The sequence below is a fragment of the Schistocerca nitens genome, unplaced genomic scaffold, assembly GCF_023898315.1.
Source record: "Schistocerca nitens isolate TAMUIC-IGC-003100 unplaced genomic scaffold, iqSchNite1.1 HiC_scaffold_487, whole genome shotgun sequence".
In the NCBI taxonomy this organism is placed as follows: domain Eukaryota; kingdom Metazoa; phylum Arthropoda; class Insecta; order Orthoptera; family Acrididae; genus Schistocerca; species Schistocerca nitens.
This window is the reverse complement of record NW_026046020.1, coordinates 165,015-183,676: the sequence shown is the minus strand read 5'-3', so window position 1 is coordinate 183,676 and position 18,662 is coordinate 165,015. Positions and strand designations below refer to the sequence as shown.

The window sequence follows — 18,662 nt, the reverse complement described above, 5'->3', positions numbered from 1 at the left end:
GGATCAAAACCACTACTAAACAGCGACGAACACACCACCACCGGTTGCATGCAATCGAGCCTTTCTAAAACACCGTCCGTACCTTTGTGACAATTTCGGCAGAATTTATCCCTGGCGTCAGCCAGCTTTCTGTACCTTATAACGATTGCAGAGCTTCGGTGCTTTCTCTGTCAGCGCTTGCGGTTCCGGTACTGTACCAACGCAGCTTCGACAGTTGACAAACAATACCGATTGCTGCTTGGTCCCCGCACCCGTTGAGGCTGCTGTTGCCCCCTTTCTGTACTTGCCCAAGGCCATCTAACCTAACACAAACCGCCCAGCCCACGCCACACAACCCCTGCTACCCGTGTAGCCGCTTGTTGCGTGCAGTGCTCTCCACCTACGACTATAACATGCCTTCGACATTCGCACTGTACAACACCTTAGGTTAGGGTTGGCGTCGCTTGGGTTAGGTTAGGTTACGTTGGTTGGACGTGGGTTAGGTTAAGGGTTAAAGTTAGGTTAGGCGTCAAAGTTAGGTTAAGCGTTCGGACGTGAGGCGTCAGGTGGCCGCACCTACCTTACGGCCGGACATCTTAGGTTAGGCTAAGGGCGCCGAGGTCACGTTACGTTCACCTTCGGGCGCCACACGTAGCTGTCACAGGTAGGTCGTAGTTCGGTCGGTCGGTCGGTCGGTCGGTCGGTCGTCGGCAAGCCGCAAAAAAACTACAGACGACGTCGACAAAACCGCCGCAAGACCGAGCAGGAGGCAGATATATACCGAGCGCCAAAGAGACCGACCACACACACACACACACACACACACACAACAAAAAAAAAACAAAAACAAAAACACACAAAAAACACCACCCACCGGCCAAACGGGCACCACAAAACCCACAAAGCCGAGCACCACACGTCGCGACCAGAGGCAACCCCGCAACCGCAACGGCGCTTTCCGCACCGGGCCGGATGCACGTACGACAACACCGCTACCCGTACACAAGGCCTCCCATTGCACACAGCCGCTCTGTGTTCAACATCATCAATGGCGCGCCCGCGGCTCGTCGCGGTCGCAGCCATGACGCCGCCGCCACTTTTGCACCAACACATTCACGCACCGCAAAACAGCTCGCCGACCCACCGACACAGCACAGCCGACAAACAAAAACAACCGCGGCGGCGGCAACAAAACAAACAACTCGCACCAAGCGTCCGACAGAAAACAAACGGACAAGCACAGGCCTCTGCTAACGACCACGACACAGCGGCACGCTGCTCCTTTCCCGCCACTCTCGATTCACAGCGCACGCGACCCCGTCGACGACGACGACGACGACGACGACAACGACACGCGACGGGCTCGCTTCCCGCAACCTACACCTTTCCGCCACCGCCACTACGCACGGCTCCACCCGACGCCCGTCGCAACGGCACTACTGCACGCACTATCACCCGCCGCCGCCGCCTCTCCCCCCCTTCCCGTACACAACAACACAGCCAAAAAACACACTCACGACCCAAACATGACAACATGATGGCACGTGCATCGGCGCACACCCCCAACCAGTCACCGTCGACACAACCACACGCAAGGCACGGAAACCGGCGTCCTTCCACGTTGCCATCAAAGCAGCACAAACAACCACAGGAGGAACCACCAACAACAGCCGGCCGGCCGGCAACCACCAAACGCACATTCCCGCTCGCCACCACACACCTCTCGGCAGCCGTTTCGCAAAGACAAGACATGACGCGACATCATCGCATCACGGGCGACGCACGCACACCGACCCACTTTCCCCGCCCGTCTCTCTCTCTCTTTTTCTTCCGACGCCTTCGGCCGAGCACACACGTACGTGGCACAACGCCCAACACAGTCACACACAGTCGACAGGCGCACGCCCAGGCACGCAACGACGCAGCGCAGCAAAGGCGCCCGCGACACATACCTCCTCTCCCGTCTCGCCGCCGACCGCCAGCCAGCCACTCGCAATGTGCACTGGCCAACCGGACACACGTCCACCGCGCCGCCTCCGACCACCCGCCAGGGGGCGCTCACGTCCGCGACAACAGCGCGGCCCGCCGCCGGGCGGGCCCAGCCCGGCCCAGGCGGCGCGCGCTGCTCTGCACTCGGCGCGCCGCGCCCCACATCCTGCTGCAGACCGGGCTCGTCTCTCTGTACGCGTCTGCGTCTGCCCGCATCTCATCTTCCTGCGCATCGACACAACGAGGCCACGTGAGCAAACCCCCGTCACAACGCCACATCACGCACTGCCTTGTCGACCGCCTAAATGCACTCACCCACCAGCCATCCGCTTCGTCCTCTTCTTGCTTACTCGTTGTTCGTCGTCGTTGCTGCTGCACCAGCAGCAGCGGCGGCGGCGGCGGCAGCGCACACAGCCCCAGCCGGCCGCATCCGAGGGGGCCCCGCCGCCAGCGTCGCCTCCTTGGGCACAGGTGCGGTGCTGTGGCCGCCCATCCAACCGCATTTGCTGGCCGTCCCAGCCGCCAGGCAGGCGTTCCCACTGCCGCGCACCGCCTCTGCTGCAGAAGACGAACAAACGAAACGTACAAACATACACGCGCCCGAAGCGTGGCCACACACGGACGGGACCGACAGGCTCCAAGGCGACCAAACGATGGAAACACAAACACAAAAACAAAAGACACGCGAGCGAGCGGGCGAGCACGCAAGCAGTCGCCTCGCCTCTGTCCTCCCGCCCCCGCCCTTCTCCCCACCACATGCCCACAAACACCACCGCCTGCCCGCATCTCCACATTCGCCCCCTCCATTTGTTCCCTTGCGTTCGTTCGTTCCTTCCTTCCATGTGTCTGCGTGCGCGGCGCCTCTCCAACATCCGCCGTCCGTCCCGTTTTCGCCGTACCACACGCCACCGTCGGCGCCGCCTCGCCTCGCCTCCTCCCAGGCCACCACCGCCGCCGCCCCTGTCCGCCCCGCACACCACCATACACCGCTGCTTGTCCTGGCCGTTGCCACCAAAGGCGCCAGCCGCAAACCGCGCCAAACGCCGCAGCGCGCGTGCGTCCTTCCTTCCTTCCTTCCTTCCTTGCTTGCTTGCTTGCTTGCTTCTCCGTGCCGACGCTGCCTCTATTCCCGCACTGCGCGTACCGGAGTGACACGCGCACCCCCCTCGCGAACGCACGACTCATTGTCCTTGTTGTTTCTCCTCTTTCTTACGTCTTTGTTTCTTGTTTTTTTTTTTTGTTTTGTTTTTGTTTTTTCTTTTTCCTCCCACCGCCGCATGTGACACAATGGCCTCCCTCCCCCTTTCGTTCGTTGTCGCCGCTTTGTTTCTCTTTCCCATTGGTGCACGTCCGACGCGCTCCATTTCCACCACACCACGGCCATCGGCCTCCTCAACGGGCAGGCGCAGTGTGCCATTCTCCGGCGCCCAAGCACACCGCGCGGCTCGCTCTCCTCGCCCCCACGCCACGCCACGCCACGCCACGCCACGCCACGCCACGCCACGCCACGCCACGCAGCACAAATGCTGCCGTCTCGCAACACGACACACGGTGCGCACACCCCCGACCGCGCGGCTCTTAAAAGGCATGGCACCGGCGACATGCGCCGCCCCGGCCCGCACCCGTCGTCTCACGTTCACTGCCGGCCGCGTCTGCGGCTACAACCGCACCACAACAACGGTCCCCTCCCGGCAACACATTTGTTGCACAAACACAACCGCCGAGCGCAGCGCGAGCCACCCACACGCGCCCTCCCCGTCTTTAAAGCCTCCGCGTCTCCTTTCTCCTTTCGCGCCCCCTCCCATCTCCCGAATATGCCAGCAGCGGTGCCACTACCGCGAAACGGACACGCCTTCCGGGCCACATGCAAGGGCACGCCCACCACCAACTACTGCCATATTCGCGGACGCAGTTAGGCAACACGCAACGCACTCTCTCTCCACCTACTTTCACTCTCTCTCTCTCTCTCGTCCCTTCTCTTTAAAACACACAAACCAACCAACCAACCACGGCTAACACACTTTTTCGCGACACCTTTGACTGCCGTGACGGCAGCTATCGACCTTCTAAACACACACACACACACCCACCCACCCCTACATACACACCCTTCGCTACACCGGACAACAACAGCGTACACAACAGGAGGGCACACGAAACGGCAGGCAAGGGCAAGGCATTCTCATAGATTCCTCCTCCGAGCCATGTCGGCGAACGCTTTTTTTTTCATCCGGGAAGGCAATGCAATTCAGCCGTCGCCACGGCCGACACTTGCAGCCGCGCCGTAAACGCCTCTCAGTGCGGCTGCAATGCACGGGAACGTTCCGCTGCTATAGACAGCGCCTCTCCGTTTTTCCCTGCTTCGTTTTCCGGTGATTGCTTCTCCATTTTGTTTGTTTGTTTTATTACTTTCCGTTCCCCTCCTCCACCATTGTTTCCGTCCCCAACAGTTTTGCTCATTCCACACGTTCTGCCCAGACACGACACTCGACCGATCAAAGGTCAGCCTTTCGTCACCGTTCGCGGCGCCGACGGTGCCACAGTGCGACTGGTGTTCACACCGACACGTTGCCATGACGCCGGTGTATCGCGCCGATATTGACAGTTACTCAGAGCCGCCGGATCGGATCACATCACCGACACACCTGCCATTTCACACCGGGGGACACAGACCAACGAAACGCGTGTACGCCCATAGCCTCACGCTTACTGTACTCAACCGAACACACGTGCACCTTGAATGACGTGCGTGCGCACAACAGTCCAATCAATCATCAGTCAAACTGCAAGAAACGGCTATCATCACAAATCAAGGGCAACCGTGCGTGTCGCCTACCCCACCCGCCCGTACATTTCTTGGCGACATCGTAATGGATATGCATGATAGTACGACACGTCCATTTAAAACGTCAACCAACACACCAACGCGCCGTACAGCAAAGGGAATAGTCGACGGCAACACAACATTTCACCCTCGCCATCATGTATGATGTGACAACAGACACCCGCAGACGGCCGTAACGGTGACAGCCAACAATCAATCAATCGCGAGGACTTTCAATTGCAGTCACGTGACTAACCGGGCAGACGGAGACAAAGAAATGAATCAGCGCCACAGACAGCACCAACACCTCCTATCTATCTATCTATCTATCTATCTATCTATCTATGTGTCGACAAACAACCACGCCAGGACTCGTGCACGCATTCCACGTCACACCGGCGGCAACCAAACCCTCGCGGCCGTACCCCAGTAACCACAACCACATTCGAGACCACACCACCAGCTGCCTCGCAACCACAACCAAACCGGGTAGCTATGCCGCCCCCCTCTCACACACACACACACACACACACACACACACACACACAAACAATTCCGCTCTTCCCGCAAAGGCAATTTGGTGGCCCTGAAAAGGGCCGTTTTGCCGCTCTCGCAACGGAGGGAGCTTCCTTCCTTCCAAGAGCCGAAGTAACAACCTCCCCTCCTTACTTGGAGCTCGTGTACTTGGTCACCGCCTTCGTGCCCTCGCTCACGGCGTGCTTGGCCAGCTCGCCAGGCAGCAAGAGCCGCACAGCCGTCTGGATCTCGCGGGACGTGATGGTCGAGCGCTTGTTGTAGTGCGCCAGGCGAGACGCCTCGGCCGCAATGCGCTCGAAAATGTCGTTCACGAAGCTGTTCATGATGCTCATCGCCTTCGACGAGATGCCCGTGTCGGGGTGCACCTGCTTCAGCACCTTGTAGATGTAGATGGCATAGCTCTCCTTCCTCTTGCGCTTCTTCTTCTTGTCGCCCTTCGAAATGTTCTTCTGCGCCTTGCCGGCCTTCTTGGCGGCCTTCCCGCTAGTCTTGGGCGGCATCTCGAACGTACAACAACAAGCAGCAAGCGCTCCGCTCTAGTCAGCGTCTCCCCACACAGTGGCACCCGCCGCTACCGCAACACCGCACCTTTACCAGCTCGCCCTGTTGCGGCCGCCGACCAATGGGGCGCGCGCGCAACCGGCCGCCGCACCCGAGCCCATAAAGGGACCCCCACCCCGCCGCCGCCGGCGCGCGCAACCGGCCGCCGCACCCGAGCCCATAAAGGGACCCCCACCCCGCCGCCGCCGGCTACAGGCACAGATGACCCAGCTAGTGGGCATACTAGCAACACTGACGCAGCTCCCCGCCGACCTCAGATCGGCAGCACAGCAGTCGCCTGTAGCAGCGACAGCCGCAGGAAAAATTGTCCCCCACCATGGATAGGAGACCTAATATACAAGGTCTCAAAATATGCGCGTTTAACGCAGACAACCTTACTCGCCAACCCATGGAGTTCAGAGAATTCATACAGGAAGAAAAAGTTGACATATGCCTAGTGGGAGAAACATTCCTCAAACCAGGACTAAGAGTTTCTGTACCAAATTACATTTGCTACAGAAACGACCGACCCACTCACGGAGGCGGGGTCGCGGTATATGTCAAAAAAGGAATCAGACACCACCAAATATACCCCCCCAATACAGCAGAAATAGAAACGGCGGCAATCGAAGTGGCCACAGTAACTGGCCCCCTAACAGTCGTTGCAGTATATCGCCCCCCTTCCCAAAGACTAGAAGAGGACGACATAGCTGCACTAAGCCGTATTAGAGGCAAACTACTGATAGCAGGGGACCTAAATGCTAAGCACGCGGACTGGAACTCGAGACACCGAAATCAAGCTGGTCAACAACTGCAACGACTTGCGCGCACACACCAGTTACAAATATGGGGCCCAGAGGAACCGACACACTTCCCAAAGAACGGAGGAAGACCGGACGTCCTCGACATAGCCATCACAAAGAATCTGGTGGGCTTTGTATCCGCGACATCGGTGAACAGAATGTCGTCGGACCACAATCCTGTGATTTTTGAGGTCGATATGGGAGAATGGCTCTCTATCCCACAACGGCATGCGACATACAAGCGCATCAATAAGGAGCAATTCAGCAACGCAGTAGCAGCTGAACTTGCCCAGACCCCGCCTCCAACTGCAGAGACAGCAGAACAGGCACTAGACGACCTCACAAGAGCGATCCTACAAGCTGCTGAGGGAGCCACACCGCCTCCTGCGGGGCCCCCCCGCTCCAGGCAACTCCCCCCGCACTTGCTTGCGCAAATACGGCACAAAAATAGGATCGCCAAAGAGTGGAAGCTCACCAGAAATAGGGATACACGGAGGCTACTCAACAGGCTACAGAGAGAGCTGAAAGCAGACCTCAATGAGTACCGCAACCAACAATGGTCGGCAAGGCTCTCAGCTCTCAAACTAGGAGACAATAGTTTATGGCAAGCCACCAAACAGTACACGAAAAGACGCGCGAAAATGCCACCACTGCATGGCGAACGCGGACTGCAGTTCAGCCCCACTGACAAAGCTAACGCACTAGCAGACGTGTTCGAAAAACAGTTCAGACCAGCAGAAGTACAGGACAGAGAACACGTCGCAACAGTCCGCAGAGAACTGGCCGTGTTCCTGGAAGCAGACGACGAAGATGACTACACGCCACTCTTCAGTACTGAAGACGTGGCGCGCTGCATCAAGTCCCTGCCCACCAGGAAAACCCCGGGTCACGACCAGGTTACAAATGAATTGCTGAAACTCCTCCCGCCTCTGGCAATCACCCACCTCACCGATATAGTTAATGAACTGACGCGATCACAAAAATTCCCGGCGCAGTGGAAGCACGCAGAAGTCATTGCGATCGCGAAACCAGGAAAAGATCCGGTGTTCCCGCAACATTATAGACCAATTAGTCTACTGCCTACCCTCAGTAAACTTTACGAGCGCCTCCTACTAACCCCCATACAGGACCATATCACAAGAGAGCAGATTCTGCCGAAATTCCAATTCGGATTTAGGCAAAGACACTCCGCCCCCCAGCAAATCATGAGGGTGGTTGAAGCAGCCACGGACAGCTTCAACCGAAAGGGCTACTGCGGGCTTGTCTTGCTAGACGTAGCAAAAGCCTTTGACTCAGTCTGGCACACCGGAATACTACACAAGATGTACACCCTAGGCTTCCCCGGAAAGATCGTCAAAATCGTTAAAAACTATCTCTCCGGTAGGACTTTCTCAGTCAAGATCGATGGATCCCTGTCGACCAGGAGAAGAATCAGTGCAGGCGTGCCCCAGGGCTCCGTCCTGGGACCCGTCCTCTACAGTGTCTACACTGCTGACATCCCTACGACTCAGCATGTACACACTGCACAATACGCAGACGACACTGCATTCTTCTCCTGCTCGACAAACAGGAACCTGGTTACAAGGCGTCTGCAAACCGCCCTAAACAGGACGGAAAACTGGGCCAAGCAGTGGCGCATCTCAATAAATTCAGAGAAGACTCAAGCCATGCTGCTCACCAGACGCCATGGGAAACGCCGACCCCCAAGAAGACCATACCAACTGCTGCGATTGCAGGGACAGAACTTGCCATGGAGAAATTCTGCGAAGTACCTCGGTGTCACACTTGACAGACGCCTGACATGGAAGTGCCACATAGAGGAACTTCGCAGAATAGCTCATGCCAGGATGCAGATTTTGTACCCTGTCTTGAACAGCACCAGTTCCCTCGACCCAGCAACAGGAGTAGCGATCTATCGAAGTCTAATTCGACCGATACTGGAATATGCGTGCCCTGTATGGGGCTACGCAGCCAGATCGACGATAGATCGCTTACAGAAGGCTCAAAATAGAGCGCTACGACGGGCCTTACACGTCCCCACGCGCTTCCCCACGGCAGACCTGCATGAAGCCGCAGGCATAGAGCCACTCACAACACGATTCCGTGCCCTGGCAGAAGCGTTCTACGCCACGGCGCGGAAGTCAGAAAACGACCTAATAAACACCCTTGGGCAATACGAACACCATAGGGACAGTTATAAAAGACCAAAGTCGCTACTCCTGCAGTAGCACAAACGGAACATCTAAGAACTCTCAACAAACAGAAACAAACAAAAGCAAAGGAACAAAAACAACACACATGAAAAGAGGAGGAAATGTCCGAAGGTGACAATAACCTCCACCACCACCACCCTCTAACGGTAGAGGACTAAAAGAGAGTAGAGAGAGCCGCCGCCGGCACACGCACGCACTCCGCTGCTCGACTCGCTGCGGCTCGCACCGTTACGGTTACGTGTTTCACGCTTACGCCACTAGCCAAACGCCATGTCCGGACGCGGAAAGGGAGGCAAAGTCAAGGGCAAGTCAAAGTCCCGCTCAAGCAGGGCTGGGCTCCAGTTCCCGGTCGGCAGAATCCACCGCCTCCTGCGCAAGGGAAACTACGCCGAGCGCGTCGGCGCCGGGGCGCCCGTCTACCTCGCCGCCGTCATGGAGTACCTCGCGGCTGAGGTGCTCGAGCTGGCCGGAAACGCGGCCCGCGACAACAAGAAGACGCGCATCATCCCGCGCCACCTGCAGCTCGCCATCCGCAACGACGAGGAGCTCAACAAGCTCTTGTCGGGCGTCACCATCGCACAGGGTGGTGTCCTGCCCAACATCCAGGCCGTCCTGCTGCCAAAGAAGACCGAGAAGAAGGCCTAAACAGGGACCGCGGCGCTGCGCTTGCGTGCTCCCTGCACGCAAACGCAAACGCGCCTTTGCCTTGCCGGCTCGCCTCACAACAATCGGCCCTTTTCAGGGCCACCACACAAACCTACGTCCAAAGCAAAGTTTCCGTCGTCCTCGCCGCACTTTACAACAACGTCCACAGTCATTCATTCGCAGCCGGCGCCGGCGCACGTCCGCCATCTTGTCCACAGCCCGTGTGGCCGAACACACACACACATTTTTTCTGCACCCCTCCACGCACGCACAGTCGCGTTCCAAACAACGACAACGACATCAATACACCAATAATGTGATGTGATCATTGTTAATATGTTCATAATTAAAAGAGCGCGCGCGACACACACACAGCGCGTAACGGCCCGACGACGGACGACACGCGGGGCCGCCGCGCGCGCTCTCCAAACACACAGGCACAGCACAAACCAAACCAAACAGCTGATCCGATCGATGGTCCCGGCCCGCGCCACAAACAAACCACGCACACACCGGACTCAGCCGCGCCCTCCCGCATCCATCACACACACACGTCACGTCGAATCTCCAAACGGAACGCACGCACGCAAAGCAACAGAGGCGCACAACAACAACAAACACAGAGGCAGGCAGGCAACACAGACCCTTTCGCACTTTTCAATTTCCGAACAGTGTGGTGGCCCTGAAAAGGGCCGTTTTTCGTCTCTCCCACCAAGCACGGGCAACGGCACGGCCGCGGGAAGGCCACAGCACAGCACACCGGCTGCCTGCCTAACCGCCGAAACCGTACAGGGTGCGCCCCTGCCTCTTCAGGGCGTACACCACGTCCATGGCCGTCACAGTCTTGCGCTTGGCGTGCTCAGTGTACGTCACCGCGTCGCGGATCACGTTCTCCAGGAACACCTTCAGCACTCCGCGGGTCTCCTCGTAGATCAGACCAGAGATGCGCTTCACGCCGCCCCTGCGAGCCAGGCGGCGGATGGCGGGCTTCGTGATGCCCTGGATGTTGTCGCGCAACACCTTGCGGTGCCGCTTGGCGCCACCCTTCCCCAGCCCCTTTCCTCCCTTGCCGCGGCCTGTCATTCTTCCTCCTCCTCAAGCAAAAAAAGCACAAGCGGCAGCTCCTCACCCGGCGCTAGCGAGTCGGCTACGGTGCGCCGTGAGCGCGCGCCGCCCCCCTATATAGACTCTGGCCCGCCCTCCCCCCACCACGCGCACCGAGGGCATATAAGCGCAGCGCGGGCCCGCGCGGGCCCGTTGTCAAGGCAGCACCGGACGCTTCGCTACCGCACGCACCGCTAACCGCTATGGCCCGCACAAAGCAAACGGCCCGCAAGTCCACCGGCGGAAAGGCGCCGCGCAAACAGCTCGCCACCAAGGCGGCGAGGAAGAGCGCGCCCGCCACCGGCGGCGTCAAGAAGCCCCACCGCTACAGGCCGGGCACCGTCGCCCTGCGAGAAATCAGGCGCTACCAGAAGAGCACAGAGCTGCTCATCCGCAAGCTGCCGTTCCAGCGCCTAGTGCGCGAGATCGCCCAGGACTTCAAGACCGACCTGCGCTTCCAGAGCTCCGCAGTCATGGCCCTGCAGGAGGCCAGCGAGGCCTACCTCGTCGGCCTCTTCGAAGACACCAACCTGTGCGCAATCCACGCCAAGCGCGTCACCATCATGCCCAAGGACATCCAGCTCGCGCGCCGCATCCGCGGCGAGCGCGCCTAAACCGCTTAGCCGCGGCACGGCACCGCACGCGCGCAACACAAAAACGGCCCTTTTCAGGGCCACTAACATCTCTCCGTCGCGAGCAAAACTTTTGTCGGTCTTGCCGCCCAGCCTCTCTCTCTAGCCCCGTTAAAACAACCACCACAATTCCCACCCTCCCGTCCACAGCCGCTCTCGCCAACAATCACATTCGACGTCATCAACACCCCACCCCCTTCAGTACACACACACACACACACACACACAAACAAACAGCCGGACGACGTCACCCACGGGTGGCTGGCCGCCGCCGTCTCCGAGGCGCCACCGCGCCTTCCCAATTCCCGCCGGCCACTTCCACGTCTCAACGTCTCCCTTTCAGAGACAGAGGACACACACACACAAAAACAAGACGCGCCATCCGCAAAGCAAGCAGAGTCTCCAGAAACATGAGAAACCAACCGTCGGCCGCCGCACAAAATACAAAACACAAAACAAAAAAACGGCCACAACCGCTCCGCTACCGCGCGCCGCCGCCTACCGCCACCGGCCCCACAATCCATCCACCACGGCACGCAAACAGTACCCACAAGGGTCATACAGAAACGCCACACAAACATCAACCAACCACACACACACACACACACACACACACCGGCGCATGCACGCACGGCCACCCAAACAACACAACACAACGCGCCAGGCACGACAATCAACGCCTTCCCGACGTCCTCTGATGGCCCTGAGAAGGGCCGTTTTGGGCCGCGCGCAGCCGTGCCATCGCGCGCCACTAGACGACGCGGGGGAGGGGGGTGGGGGACGACGGGGTCAAGCGCCAGCCCTTCCCCTTTCCTTTCTTTACTTTACTTCACTTCACTTCTTCTTCTTGGGCGACGCCTTCGCCTTAGACGGCGTCGTCGCCTTCTTCGGGCGCGGCGCCTTCGGCTTCTTCGTCGGAACCTTGGCGGCCTTCTTCGCCTTCGACGGCGACTTGGCCTTGGCCGGCTTGGCCGCAGCCGCCTTCTTCGCACCCGCGGGAGCCGCCGACGCCGCAGACGCCTTCTTGGCGGCGCCCGCCTTCCGACCGGTCGCCGCCTTCACGCCACCAGCCTTCTTTGCGCCGGCCGCACGGGCGCCCTTCTTCTCCTTGCTGGCCGGAGCGGCGCGCTTCTTCTTCGCACCGCCGGCACGGGCCTTGCCGCCCTCGGCCGCCCCGCCGCCGGCGCCGGCAAGCTTGAAAGAGCCGGACGCGCCCTTCCCCTTCGTCTGCACCAGCTCGCCAGCCACGACGGCCGACTTGAGGTACTTCTTGATAAAGGGCGCCAGCTTCTCCGCGTCCAGCTTGTAGTGCGCGGCAATGTACTTCTTGATCGCCTGCAGCGACGAGCCGCCGCGCTCCTTCAGACTCTTGATGGCGGCCGTCACCATCTCAGAGGTGCGCGGGTGCGCAGGCTTGGCGCGCGGCTTCTTCGCAGACGCCGCAGACTTGGCCTTCTTCGTCGTGCCGGTGGCGGCGGGTGCCGCAGCAGTCTCGTTCGTAGCCGCCTGATCTGCCATTATTTCGACGGACGACGCGCGTACGCACACGAGAGCGAGAGCGAGAGCGGCAGGCGGCAAGCACGGCGGCAGAGAATAGCCGCCGCGCCGCCAGGCCCAGCCAGTGTCGCGGGCGGGCGCGGACGGCCGAGAGAGCGGCCGCCACTCTGCGCGCCGCCGCGCCGCGCCTCCCGCGCTTGCTACCGCCCAACGTCCGACAGCCTGTGCGGACCAGCCCCAAACCTGCGCCGCAACCACCCGCGCCGTTCAAACCACCGAGGATGGGGCTACACACGGCCACACCACAGTCGCCAACCAGTCGCCACGGCAGCGCCGCAAACCACGGCCAAACTGCAGCTACCGCGCGCTACAGCCTGGCTCGGCCCGCCGAGAATCGCCGCCCCCGCCCACATGCCGCCCCCACAGCCCCAGCCGACGACCCGCCACAATGGCCAAACCTTCGGCAAAACTGCCACACCGTCGCCGCGCCAGCCCGGCCAGCGCGGCCGCCGCCACAGCCACACAAGCGGAGGCGTGCGGCGATGCCGGCCGTGCAAACGCACCTCCGCCGCCCCATCGCCCTCCCACCGTTTCCCGATCGGCCCGCAGCCGTCGGGCCACCTCGCCCGCCAACATTCGCGCCCGTTTCTCACAAAATTGCCCGCCGCAAAGAAAACGGGCGCCGCCTGCGCAACATCGGCACCGGCCAACCGAGCGCCGCCGCCCCTCGCCGCTTACGCGAGGGGGGCTGACCGCCGTCCGCAACGACAGACACACCGCATCTGCCTTCAAGCACACACGACAGCCGACCTCCTACATTTGTACGCCGCAAGCCACCCAACGGTGTGTGGCGGAGGGCACTTTACGTGCCACTGTCATTACCACCCTTTGCCGTTCCAGTCGCGTATGTTACGCGGGAAGAACGACTGTCTGAAAGCCTCCGTGCGCGCTCGAATCTCTCTACTGTTACATTCGGGATCTCCTCGGGAGGTATATACGTACGGGGAAGCAATATGTTCGATACCTCATCCGGAAACGCACCCTCTCGAGAAAAACCTGGCGAGCAAGCTACACCGCGATGCAGGGCGCCTCCCTTGCAGAGTCTGCCACTTAGCCATCTCCGTAACGCTATCACGGTTACCACATACCCCTGTGACGAAAACGTTGGATCTTTCTCTATCTTCCTCCGTCAACCCGACCTGCTACGGGTCCCACACTGGTGGGCAACACTCACGTATGGGTCGGTCGAACGCGTGTTTCTGTAAGCCACCTCCTTTGTTGATGGACTACATTTTTTTGTTTTTGCTAAGCATTCTCCCAATGCATCTCAACCTGGTACCCGCCTTACCAACAATTTACTTTTATCTGATCATCATTCCACTTCCAAATCATTCCGCACGCCTACTCCCAGATACATATTTTACAGACGTCACAGCTACCAGTGTTTGTCCCGCTATCATATAATCAATCACACAGTAAAGGATCCTTCTTTCTGTATATTCGCAATACATTACATTTGTCTATGTTAAGGGGACAGTTGCCACTCCCCCTGCACCGGGTGCCTATCCGCTGCCGATCGTCCTGCAACCTCTCTGTATACTACATACAGCATCATCCGCGAAACGACGCATGGAACGTCCGCCACTATCTACTAGGTCATTTATATGATGTGAATTGTGAAAAAGCAATGGTCCCATAACACTCCCCCGTGGCACGCCAGGGGTTACTTTAACGTCTGTAGACGTCTGTCTCTCCATCGATAACAACATGCTGTGTTCCGTCTGCTGACATCTCTTCAATCCAGCCACACAGTTGGTCTGATATTCTGTAGACTCTTACGTCGTTGATCAGGCGACGGTGCGGAGCTGTCTCGAACGCCTTCCGGACGTCAAGGACAATGGCATCCACCTGGGAGCTTTCTGGGTCTCATGGGCAAATAAAGCGAGCCGGGTCTCACACACGATCGCTGTTTCCGGAATCCATGTTGATTCCTACATAGTAGACTCTGGAGTTTCCACAAACGACATGATACTCGAGCAAACAACATGTTCTACAACACATCGACGTCAGAGATATGGGTCTATGGTTTTGCGCATCTGCTCGACGACTGGGACTACCTGTGCTCTTTTCCAATCATTTGGAACCCTCCCTTCCTCTCCAGAGACTTGCGGTACACGGCTGTTAGGAGGGGGGCAGGTTGTTTCGCGTACCCTGTGTAGGAATCGCGAATTGGTAATCCCGTCGGGTCCGGCGGACTTTCCCATTCCTCCTTGGACACTTACTTCGATGTCAGCCAGTTTCTCGTTCGTGCGAGCATTTAGAAGACGGAACTGCAGAGTGCGGTCCGTCCTCTGTGAAACAGCTTTGGAAACAGGTGCTTAGGTATTTCACCACAGCTTTACGCGTGTCATCCTCTGTTTCAATGCCATCGCCATGCCGGAGTGTCTGGATATGCTGTTTCGAGCCACTTACCGATTCAACGCAAGACCGCAACGTCCTAGCATTTTCTGTCAACGTCGGTCGGTACATAGGGTTTGTTCTACTTTCGAATTCACTGAACGCTTCACGCATAGCCCTCCTTACGCTCACTTTGACATCGTTTAGCTTCCCGTTTGTCTCGGAGGATTTTGGCTGCGTTTTAAACTTTGGGTGAAGCTCTCTTTGCTTTCGCAATAGTTTCCTAACGTTGTTGTTGTTGTAGTAGTATACCACGGTGGGTTTTTTTTCCCATCCCTCACAGTTCTACACTCGGCACGTACCTGTCTAAAAACGCATTTTTACCATTGCCTTGCACTTTCTCCATGAACACTCAACATTGTCAGTGTCGGAACAGGCATTTGCGTTTTCATCTGTCAGGTCGTCTGGAAATCTGCCTTCTATTACTCTTGCTAGCCAAACAGATACACCGTCCTCCCTGCAACGGCCTTATGATCACTGCGTCCCTGTTCTGCACATACAGAGTCGAAACACGTTCGGGTCTGTTTGTCATCAGTAGGTCCACGATGTCATCTCCACGAGTCGGTTCTCTGTTCATTTTGCTCGAGGTACTTTTCGGACAGTGCACTCAGTATAATGTCACTCGATGCTCTCTGTCCCCCAACCACCCGTCCTGAACATCATCTGAGTGTCCCAGTCTATATCGGGTACATTGAAATCTCCACCTAAGACCCTAACATGCTGAGGAAAATGTATGTGAAATGTGTTTCCAAATCCGTCTCTCCGTTGTTCTGCCACTAATGCTGCTGCGTCGGGAGGTCGGTCAAAGGAGCCAATTATTATTAAACCTAGCTCGGTTGTTGAGTGTAACCTCCACCCACAATATTTCACAGGAACCACCCACTTCTACTTCACTACAGGATCAAAACCACTACTAAACAGCGACGAACACACCACCACCGGTTGCATGCAATCGAGCCTTTCTAAAACACCGTCCGTACCTTTGTGACAATTTCGGCAGAATTTATCCCTGGCGTCAGCCAGCTTTCTGTACCTTATAACGATTGCAGAGCTTCGGTGCTTTCTCTGTCAGCGCTTGCGGTTCCGGTACTGTACCAACGCAGCTTCGACAGTTGACAAACAATACCGATTGCTGCTTGGTCCCCGCACCCGTTGAGGCTGCTGTTGCCCCCTTTCTGTACTTGCCCAAGGCCATCTAACCTAACACAAACCGCCCAGCCCACGCCACACAACCCCTGCTACCCGTGTAGCCGCTTGTTGCGTGCAGTGCTCTCCACCTACGACTATAACATGCCTTCGACATTCGCACTGTACAACACCTTAGGTTAGGGTTGGCGTCGCTTGGGTTAGGTTAGGTTACGTTGGTTGGACGTGGGTTAGGTTAAGGGTTAAAGTTAGGTTAGGCGTCAAAGTTAGGTTAAGCGTTCGGACGTGAGGCGTCAGGTGGCCGCACCTACCTTACGGCCGGACATCTTAGGTTAGGCTAAGGGCGCCGAGGTCACGTTACGTTCACCTTCGGGCGCCACACGTAGCTGTCACAGGTAGGTCGTAGTTCGGTCGGTCGGTCGGTCGGTCGGTCGGTCGGTCGGTCGTCGGCAAGCCGCAAAAAAACTACAGACGACGTCGACAAAACCGCCGCAAGACCGAGCAGGAGGCAGATATATACCGAGCGCCAAAGAGACCGACCACACACACACACACACACACACACAACAAAAAAAAAACAAAAACAAAAACACACAAAAAACACCACCCACCGGCCAAACGGGCACCACAAAACCCACAAAGCCGAGCACCACACGTCGCGACCAGAGGCAACCCCGCAACCGCAACGGCGCTTTCCGCACCGGGCCGGATGCACGTACGACAACACCGCTACCCGTACACAAGGCCTCCCATTGCACACAGCCGCTCTGTGTTCAACATCATCAATGGCGCGCCCGCGGCTCGTCGCGGTCGCAGCCATGACGCCGCCGCCACTTTTGCACCAACACATTCACGCACCGCAAAACAGCTCGCCGACCCACCGACACAGCACAGCCGACAAACAAAAACAACCGCGGCGGCGGCAACAAAACAAACAACTCGCACCAAGCGTCCGACAGAAAACAAACGGACAAGCACAGGCCTCTGCTAACGACCACGACACAGCGGCACGCTGCTCCTTTCCCGCCACTCTCGATTCACAGCGCACGCGACCCCGTCGACGACGACGACGACGACGACAACGACACGCGACGGGCTCGCTTCCCGCAACCTACACCTTTCCGCCACCGCCACTACGCACGGCTCCACCCGACGCCCGTCGCAACGGCACTACTGCACGCACTATCACCCGCCGCCGCCGCCTCTCCCCCCCTTCCCGTACACAACAACACAGCCAAAAAACACACTCACGACCCAAACATGACAACATGATGGCACGTGCATCGGCGCACACCCCCAACCAGTCACCGTCGACACAACCACACGCAAGGCACGGAAACCGGCGTCCTTCCACGTTGCCATCAAAGCAGCACAAACAACCACAGGAGGAACCACCAACAACAGCCGGCCGGCCGGCAACCACCAAACGCACATTCCCGCTCGCCACCACACACCTCTCGGCAGCCGTTTCGCAAAGACAAGACATGACGCGACATCATCGCATCACGGGCGACGCACGCACACCGACCCACTTTCCCCGCCCGTCTCTCTCTCTCTTTTTCTTCCGACGCCTTCGGCCGAGCACACACGTACGTGGCACAACGCCCAACACAGTCACACACAGTCGACAGGCGCACGCCCAGGCACGCAACGACGCAGCGCAGCAAAGGCGCCCGCGACACATACCTCCTCTCCCGTCTCGCCGCCGACCGCCAGCCAGCCACTCGCAATGTGCACTGGCCAACCGGACACACGTCCACCGCGCCGCCTCCGACCACCCGCCAGGGGGCGCTCACGTCCGCGACAACAGCGCGGCCCGCCGCCGGGCGGGCCCAGCCCGGCCCAGGCGGCGCGCGCTGCTCTGCACTCGGCGCGCCGCGCCCCACATCCTGCTGCAGACCGGGCTCGTCTCTCTGTACGCGTCTGCGTCTGCCCGCATCTCATCTTCCTGCGCATCGACACAACGAGGCCACGTGAGCAAACCCCCGTCACAACGCCACATCACGCACTGCCTTGTCGACCGCCTAAATGCACTCACCCACCAGCCATCCGCTTCGTCCTCTTCTTGCTTACTCGTTGTTCGTCGTCGTTGCTGCTGCACCAGCAGCAGCGGCGGCGGCGGCGGCAGCGCACACAGCCCCAGCCGGCCGCATCCGAGGGGGCCCCGCCGCCAGCGTCGCCTCCTTGGGCACAGGTGCGGTGCTGTGGCCGCCCATCCAACCGCATTTGCTGGCCGTCCCAGCCGCCAGGCAGGCGTTCCCACTGCCGCGCACCGCCTCTGCTGCAGAAGACGAAC

The 18,662-nt window shown here is 58.7% G+C and overlaps 1 protein-coding gene across 1 annotated transcript in view; it reads right to left on the bottom strand.

Moving 5' to 3' along the window:
• Positions 1-1,229: 1,229 nt before the first annotated feature.
• LOC126232405 (loricrin-like) overlaps positions 1,230-18,662 on the bottom strand; it is a 96,404-nt gene continuing 78,971 nt past the window's right edge. Inside the window, exons 7-9 of the mRNA XM_049942668.1 lie at positions 18,502-18,647; positions 2,379-2,526; positions 1,230-1,356 (exon numbers count right to left, since the gene is read on the bottom strand). Coding sequence (XP_049798625.1) covers positions 1,230-1,356; positions 2,379-2,526; positions 18,502-18,647 — 421 coding nt within the window. The remainder of the gene's footprint in view (positions 1,357-2,378; positions 2,527-18,501; positions 18,648-18,662) is intronic.